Here is a 13,082-nt window from a genome sequence, read left to right on the forward strand (position 1 = left end):
AAACCTGAATTTCCCACCCCGTTCCTAACCTCGGAACCTGACTGAGCCACTAGCTACTGGCCTGACTCCCCCTTTCCGGGCATGGGTGCCAGAGGCCCCTCTCAGGACACAAGGGCGCCCATCTGCAGAGGCAGCCTCTCCCTCAAGACTCCCACACCTGACTCAGGTGTAGTTGTGTCCACTTCTGCTGCTCTTATGCCTCCTCTCCAAAGTCTGGTCTGCTCTAGGAGGCCTGGCCCCCACACTCCTCTGGCTTGCTCTTTCAAATGTGCCACATGCAGCACCCGTGGGAACCACGTGGTTGGATCGTGGCAGCTGAGGCCTGCCAGAGGCCTGAAGTCTTCTCAGTCTATGTGATATGTGAAGTCCGTGTTGGATTTGTCCTTTCATGTATTCTTGAGCCCTAGGGTGTCTGTCCAGCTGAGTAAGGAGGCTGGATCTGATCCAAGCCACACCAGACTGACCTCTGACTGTGCGGAGGCACCTAGAACCCATCAACACAGAGCCAGGCTCAGGAAGGTGTACTGCCAAAGAGTAAAAGTGTGGGATTCAGACAAGTAAAAGGAGTTTGACCAATGTAAGATTCATTTCCCAGGAATCTAAAGGGCAAAACACCTCCATTTCTTAAAAGAATAAAAATGCAATTTATGCAGTGAAAGCAAACAAGGAGACAAGCCAGGGGACCTCGGGGCGGGGGTGGGGGATGAACAAAGCAGGGGCAGTAAGCCAGGACAGCCTCGCTTCAGCCTCGTAGGAGCCACAGGTAGCCTGGGACAACGGCCCTGTTTGCCCTCCTCCCCCAATTTCATACCACAGGCGTCCATACCAGCAAGACAGCCGGGCTTTGGCAGCATGCAAGTTAAGGTCTGATCATAAATGCTCAGCCTACTAACTGTGTGACCTTAAGAAGTTACTTAACCTTTCCGATGCACGACTTGTCTCTCTAACAGGGATACCGACAGGGACCATGCAGGGCTGTGATGGGAGTTCAGGGGACGGAGTGGGGGGACTGTACACAGCACCACACACTGCATATTCCACTTATGAGTCAGTAAACTTATTAACTACTACTGTGGGCAGAAGAGCAAGGCTTTGGATCCATGAAATGCAAACACAACCCACATTGTGAATTCATTCTTAACCAGAGAATAACACCCTCGTCACCAACTCTCTATAACCAGGACCCGGAGGTACACAGGTGCCAGGGCATGCTGCCCAGAGTGCTGGCAGTTACCTCGTCGATGGCAGATTCTTCAATCAGCCGGGGAGCATCTGAGGACAACAAGCCGTGAGTGGCCATCACAAAGATCTTATACGCGCCCCTTTCCTTCAGGGTCTCAGCTGCAGCGAGGAAGCTGTCCACATCATCGATTATGTCATCCTGTCAAGTCACAGAGGGAGCATAGGGTATGTGAACACGGGCGCAAAGGTGGGTTTACACAACCAGGAAAAATAAAGGGTGTGGACATGTCTGGGTGGCATGGTGACCTGGCCGCCGTGCCCCCACTGCATTCCCTGTACACTTCTGGACCACACCCGAGGCTCTACATCATCCCTAGTGGGTCGGGAACTGCGCCCTCAGCTTGCAGGGGCTCTAGCGATGTTTGCTGAAGGGTTTTTGTTTTTTTGAAATGCAGAATAAAACTGGAGGTGCTTCACTCTAGCTAGCCCTTTCTTCCTTTCCTGTTGGTTTTCCTTATTTTCCATATTTTCTCCACTGGGCACAAGGGAAGTATGCTTTCTACGTATGTTTTTATAATGGGACAGACAGTAATAGTGTTTTAACAAAATACGCAGTCCATGGTTTCCTACCTATGCACCACAGGCTCCCAGTGTGATGGGGTAGAAAATATATAGAGGGGTCTCTGCCCCCAGTTTCTGGCACAAAGTCCCAAAAACCCTTGGAAATTCCTAAGTGATGAGAGCACCAGAAGCATCTTCTATTCTAAAGAGGTGACCCTCAGCAGGCTCCCGAATGGGGGCTGGTCACCAGAGAGACCATGCCATGAGAAGCCTGGGATTCCCAGCCGTCCATTCTCCAGAGAGTGGAGAGGGGCTGGAAATGGAGTTAATCCATCATGCCTATGTGATGAAACCTCTATAGCAATCTCAAAAGTATAGGGTTTGGAGAGCTTCCAGATTGGTGACTACACCCACACACTAGGAGGGTGAAGTACCCCAACTCCACAGGGCCAGAGTATCCTGTGCTCTGAACCCTCCCAGGTCTTATCCTATGTATCCCTTCATCGGTATCCTTTATGACATCCTTTAATAAACTGGCCAATATTAATGTTTCCCTGAGTTCTGTGAGCCACTTTAGCAAATTAATCCAATCTGATAAGGGGTCGGTCATAGGAGCCTCTAATTTGTGGCCAGATTGTACAGAAGCTTGGGCAACCCAGGGCTGTACTTGCAATACTTGCAAACGGCATTTGAAGTAGGGTGGGGGCAGATTTGTGGGGCTCACCCTTCACCCGTGGGGCTCTGACGTTAGCTCTGGTAGAAACCATCAGAACGGAGTTAAACTGGGGTGCCCAGGTGGCTCAGTTGGTTAAACACCTGCCTTCATCTCAGGTCATAATCTTGGGGGGTCCTGGGACCAAGCCCCGTGTTGGGCTCCCTGCTCAGCAGGGAGCCTGCTTCTCCTTCTCCCTCTGCCTTTCCCCCTGCTCCAACTTGTGCACTATCTCTGAAATTTTTTAAAAAATCAAATAAATGAATGAATAAATAAATCATAGCTTTTCTGCCTTAAAAAAAAAATCCTATATTTGCAATCACAATGCAACCCACCAATTGTACTTTCGGACATCTATCCCACAGTAGAACTCCGTTCACACAAAAACTCATATACAAATGTTCATGGCAATTTTATTTCTAATAGCAGAAAAATGGCAACAATCCACATGTTAATGGGTAAGCCGTTCAATTGTGCTACTAACCTGCATGGAAAACTGCTCAGCCTGAAAGTATGTATTTAACATACCTTAGAACTTGAGTGGCTCTCCAAAGAAGCACGCTAAGTGAAAAATATCAATCTTAAAGGCTGCCTGACTGTTTACTCCACTTATATGACTTTCTTGAAGTAACTATTATACAGAGGACCAATGAGTCACTGCCACAAGTTAGGGGTCAGGGGCACAGGAGAGGGGTGTGACGATAAAGGAGTAGCATGAAGGAGCTCTGTGGTGATGGAGTAGCTGACCGTGGTGGTGGTTATAGAAAGCTCCATGTGTGATAAGACTGCACACGTCTATATGCACACAGGTCACACTGGTGCTATCGGAAGCAGCTGTGTGGGTCGTAGTGATCTGAATTTCCAGATTATGTTACTGCATCACAGTTAAGCAAAGAGGAGGAAGCTGGATAAAGAGAACAAGAGACTTCCCTATATAACTTGGGGGGGGGAGCTACTTCCCACCAATCAATAATTATTTCAAAATAAAAAGATTGTCTTTTTTTTAAGATTTATTTATTTATGATAGACAGAGAGAGAGAGAGAGAGAGAGGCAGAGACACAGGCAGAGGGAGAAGCAGGCTCCATGCCGGGAGCCCGATGTGGGACTCGATCCCAGAACTCCAGGATCACACCCTGAGCCAAAGGAAGGCACTGAACCGCTGAGCCACCCACGGATCCCTAGATTGTTTTTTTTTAAATGCAGTTAGAAAGGGAGCAAAAGCATTACTGAATTCACAGCATCTTGCTACTACAGATTTTGTTAACTGAGGAATAAATTAATGAGTATTTATTAAAAGGGTGATATCAGAGATTCCTTAATTCAGAAAAAAACTTTATAATTCAGAAATTCATAAACAAAATTACAAGCATGGGGGAGCATGTGGGGCCCCCACTATGGAGTCTTGGTTAACTAGTGTGGCCACTCTGAGAACAGTTTGGCACCAGCCAGTAAAGCTAGAAATGTGTGTGCCTTCAGACGTAATGACCACACTCCCAGGCACCAAGAAAATCTTACATATGCACCAGAAAATAGGCGCAAGATTGTTCAGAGCAGGGCACCTGGGTGGCTCAGTCAGTTAAATATCTGCCTTTGGCTTAGCTCATGATCTCAGGGTCCTGGAATGGAGCCCCATGTTGGGTGTCCTACTCAGCAGGGAGTCTACTTCCCCCTCTCTCTATTCATGCGCACATACATTTCTCTCTCACAAAAATAAATAAAATCTTTACAAAATTATAAAATAAAAGATTATTCAGAGCAGTATTATTTGGAAATAGAGAAACTATATGTTCAATGCATGGAGAACAGTACGTTGTATCATGGCTGTTCCATGGAACAGAGCAGAGCAATAAGGAAAAATAATGTACAACCATGTTACTACATGGAGAAATCTCAAAACAGCATTGAACAAAAGTCACAAAGTACACAAAGACGTCATTATACAAACATCAAAAACATGCTAGACAGAACCACCTAGTGTTTGGGGTACATGTACTTATGGCAGACTGTCACAGCTAGTAAGGGCATGAACGATGACTTTCAGGCTGCTGACAACCTCTGAGTGGAGCAGAGAGAAGAGACACCAGGGAGAAGCCGAGGCTGCTTCAAGGGGACAGGACAACATTCTGTTTCCAAGCAGCAGGGTACCCACGTGTTCATCTTATCCTTCCTCTAACTATACAAGCATTAAACGTACTCCTACGGTACACTGGTTTTGTGAAGTGCAAGAGGATGTGCGTTTTAAACAGTTTTCATCAATTTTGTACCTTACTTCTATCCATCATAAAACAATTTTCTATGTTATGACAAACAGCTGCATAATATTTAGTTAACTAAGCAGTTAGTTAAAATTTCTTAATAAACTAATGGTAACAATTTTCAGTTTTGTGACCAAAGTAAACATTTAGCACAAGGTATCAACTTAAATGAGATTCACGTGGCCACACTGCTATCCCCACACAATTCACAAATAACACAAGAGAATAACAATGAATAATAATAAAAGGTCTACCTACCACAATGATGGCGATCCTTCCTCCCACGTCACCTACAACTGTGATTGGAGGCTTCTCTTTGGGAATCAGCACTGGTCAGAATAAAAGACACACACACAAGTTTCTAGATTAGAGCCTTTAGAAAGGAATGTCTCATGACAAAAAGTTCCAAGAAACTCAAAACAGATGGGAACCTCCGCAACCTGCAAGAGGGCAACCATGGAAAACTCACAGCTGACTTCATATTTAATGAAAGACTGAAAACTTTCCCCTAAGACTTGGAACAAGACAAGGATGCCTACTCTCACCATTGCTACTCGAGGTACTGGATGTACTAGCCTGGGCAATTAGGCAAGAAAAAAAATAAAACATATCCAAATTGGACAGAAGGAAGTAAACTATCTTTATTAGCAAATGACATGATTCTACATATAAAAAAATACCAAAGAATCCACATAGAACTACTAAAGCTAATATACTAATTCACCAAAGTTGCAAGGTAACACACAAAAATCAGCTGTTTCTACATACCAGCAACAAACAATCTGAAGAACAAATGAAGAAAATTCCACTTGTAAAAGTACTGAAAAGACTAAAATACCTAAAAATAAATTTAACCAATAAAGTGAAAGACGTGTACGCTCAAACTTACAAAACACAGCTGAAAGAAACTAAAAACACAAACGGAAAGACACCCCATGGTGTTCATGGATCACAGCATTTATACTGTATAGATGGGAATGTGCTCCCAGAGTAAGCTAGAGATTCAATACAATCTTTATCAGAATTCCAACTGCTTTTCTGGAAGAAATGACCTGATTCTAAAATCCTAAAATATGGAAATATAAGGGACCCCGAATAGCCAGAACAATCTCTAAAAAAGAAAGAATAAAGGTACAGAACTTGGGCAGCCCGGGTGGCTCAGCGGTTTAGCACTGCCTTCAGCCCAGGGCTTGATCCTGGAGACCCAGGATCGAGTCCCACATCAGGCTCCCTGCATGGAGCCTGCTTCACTCTCTGCCTGTGTCTCTGCCTCTTTCTCTCTCTCTCTTTCTCTCTCACTCTGTGTCTCTCGTGAATAAATAAAATCTTAAAAAAGAAAAAAAAAAGTGCAGAGCTCACATTTCCCTATTTGAGAACTTATTACAAAGCTGTATGACTCAAATGTGGTAGCAGCATAAGGATGGAGATACAAAGATCAATGGAACAGAAATGAGTGTCCACAAATAAACCCAAACATCCATAGTCAATTGATTTTCCACCAGCTTTTTTTGAGTTGTCACTGATATACAACATTGTGTAAGTTTAAGGTGTAAAACATAATGATTTGAAACATGTACATACTGCAAAATGATTAGCACAGTAAAATTAGTTAACACGACCATTACCTTTACATGATTACGATTTTTTTTTGTATGTGACAAGAATCTTTAATATCTACTCTCTTAGTAACTTTCAGGTACGTAATACAGCATTATTAATTATAGTCACCATGCTAGTAGATCACCAGAAGTTGTTCATCTTACAACTGGAAGTTTGTACCCTGACCAACATCTCATTTCCTCTGCACCCCCAGGCCCTGGCAACTACCATTCTATTTTCTGTTTCTGAGTTCGACTTTTTCTTTAGATTCCACATATAAGTGCCATCACACAGTATTTGTCTTTCTCTGTCTGACTTATTTCACTAAGCACAATATCCTCAAAGTGCATCCATGTTGCCATAAATGGCAGTATTTCCTTTTTATGGCTGAATAATAGTTTTTTCATCCATTTTTTTATCCATTCAACCACTGAAGGACAACACTTAGAATTGATTTCTGACAAGGATGTCAAGGCCACTCATAAAGAAAGAACAGACTTTTCAACAAGCGGTGCTGGGAAAACTCGATATCCACACGTGAAAGAATGAAGCTGTACTTTTACCTCACACTATATCAAAAAATGAACTTGAAATGTATCAAAGATCTAAAAAATAAGAGCTAAAGGTATAAAACACTAGATAGAAAACATGAGAATAAATCTTCATTACCTTGGATTTGGCAAAGGATTCTTAGCTATGACACCAAAAGATAAGCAATAAACTAAAAACTGGATGGATTTCATCAAAATTAAAACCTTCTGTGCATCAAAGGACACTATCAAGAAAGTGAAGATGACCTACACAATGAGAGAAAATATATGTATTTTCTATTAAGAGTCAACTGTCTAGAATACACAAAGAACTCTTACAACTCAACAATAAAAGAACAAACAACCCAATTTAAAAATAAGCAAAAAATTTCAATAGACGTTCTCCAAAGAAGACACACAAATGGACAAGCATATGAAAAGATACATCATTAGCCATTAGGGAAACTCAGGTCAAAACTACAACGATGCAGCACTTCAACCCAGTAGGAAGATGATACTCAAAAAATCAGAAAATAAATGCTGGTAAGGATGTGGAGAAATCAAAACCTTTAACCTTTGCTGGCAGGAATGTAAAATGGTACAACTGCTGTGGGAAACAGTTCGGTAGCTCCTCAAAAAGTTAAACATAAATTGCCATATGATCCAGCAATTGTAATCCTAGGGATAGACCCTGGAGAAATGAAATCCTATGTCTGGAAGAAACTTGCAAATGAACATAACAGCCTTATAGCCAAAGGTAGAAGCATCTCCAGTGTCCATCAGTGCACGAAGGGATAAACACACTGTGGCATATCCATACACAATGGAGTATTATTCAGCCATCAAAAGGAATGGAGTCCTGGTCCATACAAAGACATGAATGAACAGCAAAGACATCGTACTCAGTGAAAGAAACTAGACAGAAAAGGTCACAGACTGTAGGATTCCATGTATATGAAATGTCTAGAACAGGCAAATTCATAGAAACAGAAAGTAAATTAGTGGGGGGAGGGAGCGTGGGGAGTGATTATTTAATAGGTAAGGGTGTTTCTCTGGGGTGATGAAATGTTTGAAACTAGGAAGATACGGTGGTTGTACAGCACCGCACATGTACTCAATGCCTTTAAAACAGCTGATTCTGTGTTGTGTACAATTTTTAAAGAAAGATCAGTGTCACTAAAGAAAAAAAGTAGGAGTGCTTTAGATCAGGGATTCTCAACCTGGGCACCACTGACATTTTGGGTCAGATAATGCTTTGCGGTGGGAACTGTCCTATGTGTTATGGGATGTTTATAGCATCATTGGCCTCTTCCCACTAGGTGACAGTAACAGGCCCCTCAATTTCAACCACCAAAAATGTATGCAGACACGTCCAACTGTGCTCAAGGGACAAACTCCATGCCACCCTCTCCCTGCAGCGGATAACCAATGCTGTGGATTAAAAGAGGCTAAAGACAGGACAAGAGAATGCAATGTGATCCTAGGTGGCAGAGGTGGGGGAGTGGGGACGGCAGAAATGTAAAACCAAACAAAGCAAGGTAAATCCCAAAACTGAAGTCGTTTTTTTAAATTTTCCACACTTGCTTTCCCAGGCACCTGACCAACACCAGCAAAAGATACAACGTGGTGTAGCCTTTAGGGAATCAACCTGACAAAAAGCCGTATGAACAGGCTTACCTCTGGACTCATAAGTCTCACTCTTAGAATCCTATCATGAATAAGCCCAGGTATAGACAAAGTGTTTACCCACATAGGTGCACTGCAACATTATATATAAAGACAAAGAACAGGCGAAAACATTGGGGTGCTTGGATGGCTCAGTTGAGTGAGCATCCAATTCTTGGTTTCAGCTCAGGTCATGATCTCAGAATTCTAAGATCAAGCCCTGTGTGGGGCTCTGTGCTCAACACAGAGTCTGCTGGAGATTCTCTCCCTCCTCCTCTGCTCCTCCCCCTCATCCCCACTCTCTCTAAAATAAAATCTTAAAAAAAGAAAAAAAAATAGGCAAAAACAAATACCTGCTAAACCCTCGTTGGGCTTAGGTTTAAGTCACATCCATAGGGATCCCTGGATGGCTCAGCGGTTTAGCGCCTGCCTTCGGCCCAAGGCATGAACCTGGAGACCCAGGATCGAGTCCCACATTGGGCTCCCTGCATGGAGTCTGCTTCTCCCTCTGCCTCTGTCTCTGCCTCTCTCTCTCTCTGTCTTTCATGAATAAATAAATAAAATCTTAAAAAAAAAAAAGTCACATCCCTAAGATGGGATATTCAACAGCCATTAAAAATGTTCTTTCTACAAGTTTCCAATCACCTGGGAGAAGGTGTGCTATGGAGCAACATATGCATTCTGTACCGTATGCACTGCAGCCCCATAACCCAAGGAAGGAAACCATGAAAAGAGGCTGACCAAAAGATGAAAGTGCTGTGTCTCTGGATTTCACACTGATGGCTTCCTTTATGCACTATGATGTTTTAAAAATTTATTTTTTCATATTCTGGAAGAGTATTTTCTTTTTTAGTTGGCATTTTTCGTGTCTAAAAAACACGAAAATACAAACTAATTTTTTTTCTTTTTTTTTATTTTTAATTTTTTAAATCTAATGCTAAATATCAAAATCTTTGGATGTCATCACAATCTCAAAACATAGGTGTGAGATGCCATAGGAATAATGCTTTCTTTTGCTTTCATGTATCTATTTGCTACTAACTTAAACAAGTATTATCCATAGAGCATCAGGCTATGGAATGTACAAAAATGTTCAACATATAGGATCTGTGAAATTACAATTCTGGCCAAGCCCCCCAAAATCCTCTATAGTGTCCACTACTTTACACTAGTTGAGTCAAAATGTAAACACAGAAATGTTATAATTAAAATCGTGAATGAAACTAACTGAAACAGGGTCACCTGGGTGGCTCAGTGGTTGAGCATCTGCCTTCGGCTCAGGTCGTGATCCCAGGGTCCTGAGTTCGAGTCCCACACTGGGCTCCCTGCAGGGAGCCTGCTTCTTCCTCTGCCTATGTCTCTGCCTCTCTCTTTGTGTCTCTCATGAACAAATAAATAAAGTTTTAAAAAAAATAAAATTAAATTAACTATCACAGTGGGAGAGGGCCATCTCCTAAGATGGAATGGGAGAACACAGGTTTTCCCATCCAATGAGCCCACTGCTAGATTCCCAGGGCAGTGATGTACATTAAGCCACAAATGGAAGCCACAGATGTAATTTTAAATTTTCTAGGAGCCACGTAACAAAAGTACAAAGAAATAGGTGAAGCTAATTTTAATAATACATTTTACTGAATCCAGTAACTCAAAAATACCATTTCAACATAGACTCAATAAAAAATTAATAAAGATCTTTCACATTATGGTTTTCACATTGAGAGTTCCTGAGAGTTTCACATTCCCGGCATGTCCCATCTCCCACTCACCCCATTCCAGGGAGTGGACGGCCACCGGGTTGGACAGTACTGCCAAGCCCAGCACAGCCCTACATCAAAGCCCTCCCACGGTGCATTTCTGTAATTTCAATAGCCTCCCAAATCTGTCCTCCACATCTCTTGCCTCTCTCTTCCCTATAATCCATCCTAACATTCGATGCAAGCCTAGACATCCACCCCTTACTACCTGCTCCCATCTTGAGAGAACTCTGCTTTTTGTAATGCAAGTATATTAACTGGCATTTCTCCAGCAGACTCCTGCTATCTAACCCCCATCTTTTCCCTGAAGGACCTTCTAGCAGTCAGCATGGTATCCTTCCTGGTCACACCACGGCCAGACACAGGCCTCCCAGCTGCCCCCCTGGCACCCTGATCTAACCAGCACCTCCCTCTACCTCCACCTGCCGAGATCCACAGGCTCAGCCCCAATCTCAGCTTCCTCATGGCCACTGCAATACAGCTTTCCTTCTCTCTTGGCAAATGAACAAACTCCTGGGCAAAGCAAGAACCCGAAGGGATCCAGAATATGCCACAATGGTGTAAAAATTATTCTGAGCTGAAGGCACTGGAACTCCTGAAATTCTGATTGTCTAGAAGCACAGACCCCAACAGAACTCAAAAGAATTCAAATGTCATAAATCCCCTGCTAGGAACAACCAGGGAAGATTACTAACCTCCCAGATAAGAAGTCAGCACCACACCTAAACAGACATAGTCACAAAACTATCCTACTCCCCTCTGTGCTAGGGGACCCTTCATCTCTCAAGTCACTTGTTTTCTGGTTTCCCCTGTTAAAATGTCATAGATTATCTTTTCTTGCACAAATCTATCCTGTGTGAGTTTTATTTGCATGACCCTGAACCTAAAGAGGGCAGGGGAAATTTTTGCTTCTCCAACAGACTAAAGGGTAGTATTTTTTTTAAGATGTTAATAAAGCACAAAGGAAGTTTCTTAAAAACAAAAGAAAAAACAAACAAACAAACAAAAAAAAAAAACAAAAGCAAATTCACACATAACCGCCCCACCCTGTCATCAGTATTGGGATCTTTTGTATTCCCTCAGGGGCCTCACACGAGCAGAGGTACTCCCATATATTCCAGATTTTTCTCTAGTATGCAGACAGTCTTAATTACTTTCAATGGGCTGCATGATTAGTTGTGCTGATGCAAGATAATTTATCAAGGCCTACCCTCTGCTCAGCCATTCAGACTTTTCTAATATTCTGCATTCAAAATAACACTATTGGAATCCCCAGGTGGCTCAGCGGTTTAGCGCCTGCCTTTGGCCCAGGGTGTGATCCTGGAGTCCCGGGATTGAGTCCCACATCGGGCTCCCTCCATGGAGCCTGCTTCTCTCTCTGCCTGTGTCTCTGCATCTCTCTCTCTCTGTCTCTCATGAATAATAAATAAAATCTTTAAAAAAAAATAACACTATTAGTGAATAACTTACACAGAGTGTTTTGCTTGTGTTAAACTTTTCTCCAAGAAAAGTGAATGAATTCACTGAGTGAATGAATGGAATTCTCTCAAATGGAAGAACTGAGCCTTTTCAGAGTTCCTGCTATGATCACACAGACTGCTTCTAGAAGGCTCTACTGGGCAGCCTGGGTGGCTCAGTGGTTTAGTGCCACTTTCAGCCCAGGGCATGATCCTGGAGACCCAGGATTAAGTCCCACGTCGGGCTCCCTGCATGGAGCCTGCTTCTCCCTCTGCCTGTGTCTCTGCCTCTCTCTCTTTCTGGGTCTCTCATGAATAAATAAATAAATAATCTTAAAAAAATAATAATAGAAGGCTCTACTATCTACAGCACTACCAGAAATGCACTTGTTATGACAGGGCCAGAGAAGGTATTAGTCAATTTTTGGCAACTTAAAAAATCAAAGAGAGAAGAGGCAATTCTCAGTTGAAAAACAATACACGGAGTTAGCCCTAGAAGCAAAGAGGGAAGTGACAAAGAGGGGCCAGCCCACTTACTGGGGATCTCCAGGCTTGGGTGGATGGCAGCTACACTCCTGACCATGGGCGGGGAATGCCGTCCATCCACCAGGTCTGACTCGGCATCCTGCGCTTCTCCGTGAATCACCGCGATTCCCAGTCGCAGGCGCTCCGCGAAAGACTGTGCCCTGAGGGAGAGCATGAGACACAGTTCAGAAAGCACAGAGCCCGTCTCCTGATATTCACAGCAGAAACATTCCAGAACACAAATCCAGTGTGGTTTCCAAAAGGATTAATGAAAAAAGACAGGAAATAATCTTCACGTCTTCGGGTCCAGGACAAAGCATGGAGACCCCAGGTGATAAGCATGTCCCTCTGGCAATGGGCACCAGTGACCTGGTGGCAGCTGGCCCGGTCTGCATTCAGCCGGCCAGCTGAGCCTGCACTAGTTAACTCCACTAAGCCTAAACCACGGCTTCCTTGCTTGTAATCACTAAACCACCTCGCCACCTACCCAATAGTGACAACCAACCACAGGAGACAAAGCGCACTAAATACTCATCAAAGTCATAAGCATCAATGTTAATGTTTTACCAAGATATAAGTGAGACACAATAAATTGTACATATTTAAACTGTACAATCTCATAAGCTCTGATGGACGCATACATCCATGTCACCATTAGCACGATGAAGACCATCAAAATATTGATCACTGTCAGACGTGTCCTTGTAACCTCTCCTTCCAGCACCTGGCAACTCATAATCTGCTTTCTGTCACCAGAATTTGGCCTTTTCTAGAATTTAATTAGTGGCATCAGAGTATGTAGTCATTTCTTGTCTTACTTTGCTCACTAAGGATAACATTT

General features: G+C 43.1%; 1 protein-coding gene across 7 annotated transcripts in view; it reads right to left on the minus strand.

Annotated features, from left to right (window-relative positions):
* Positions 1-13,082, minus strand: part of PRPSAP2 (phosphoribosyl pyrophosphate synthetase associated protein 2) — a 49,078-nt gene that overhangs the window by 2,716 nt on the left and 33,280 nt on the right. For all 7 annotated transcript variants that reach the window (XM_049110267.1, XM_025428179.3, XM_025428182.3 and 4 more), the window contains 3 exons: positions 12,254-12,402; positions 4,970-5,040; positions 1,235-1,381 (listed from right to left, as the gene is read on the minus strand). In XM_049110267.1, coding sequence (XP_048966224.1) covers positions 1,235-1,381; positions 4,970-5,040; positions 12,254-12,402 — 367 coding nt within the window. The remainder of the gene's footprint in view (positions 1-1,234; positions 1,382-4,969; positions 5,041-12,253; positions 12,403-13,082) is intronic.

This window comes from Canis lupus, chromosome 5 (assembly GCF_003254725.2).
Source record: "Canis lupus dingo isolate Sandy chromosome 5, ASM325472v2, whole genome shotgun sequence".
NCBI lineage: Eukaryota > Metazoa > Chordata > Mammalia > Carnivora > Canidae > Canis > Canis lupus.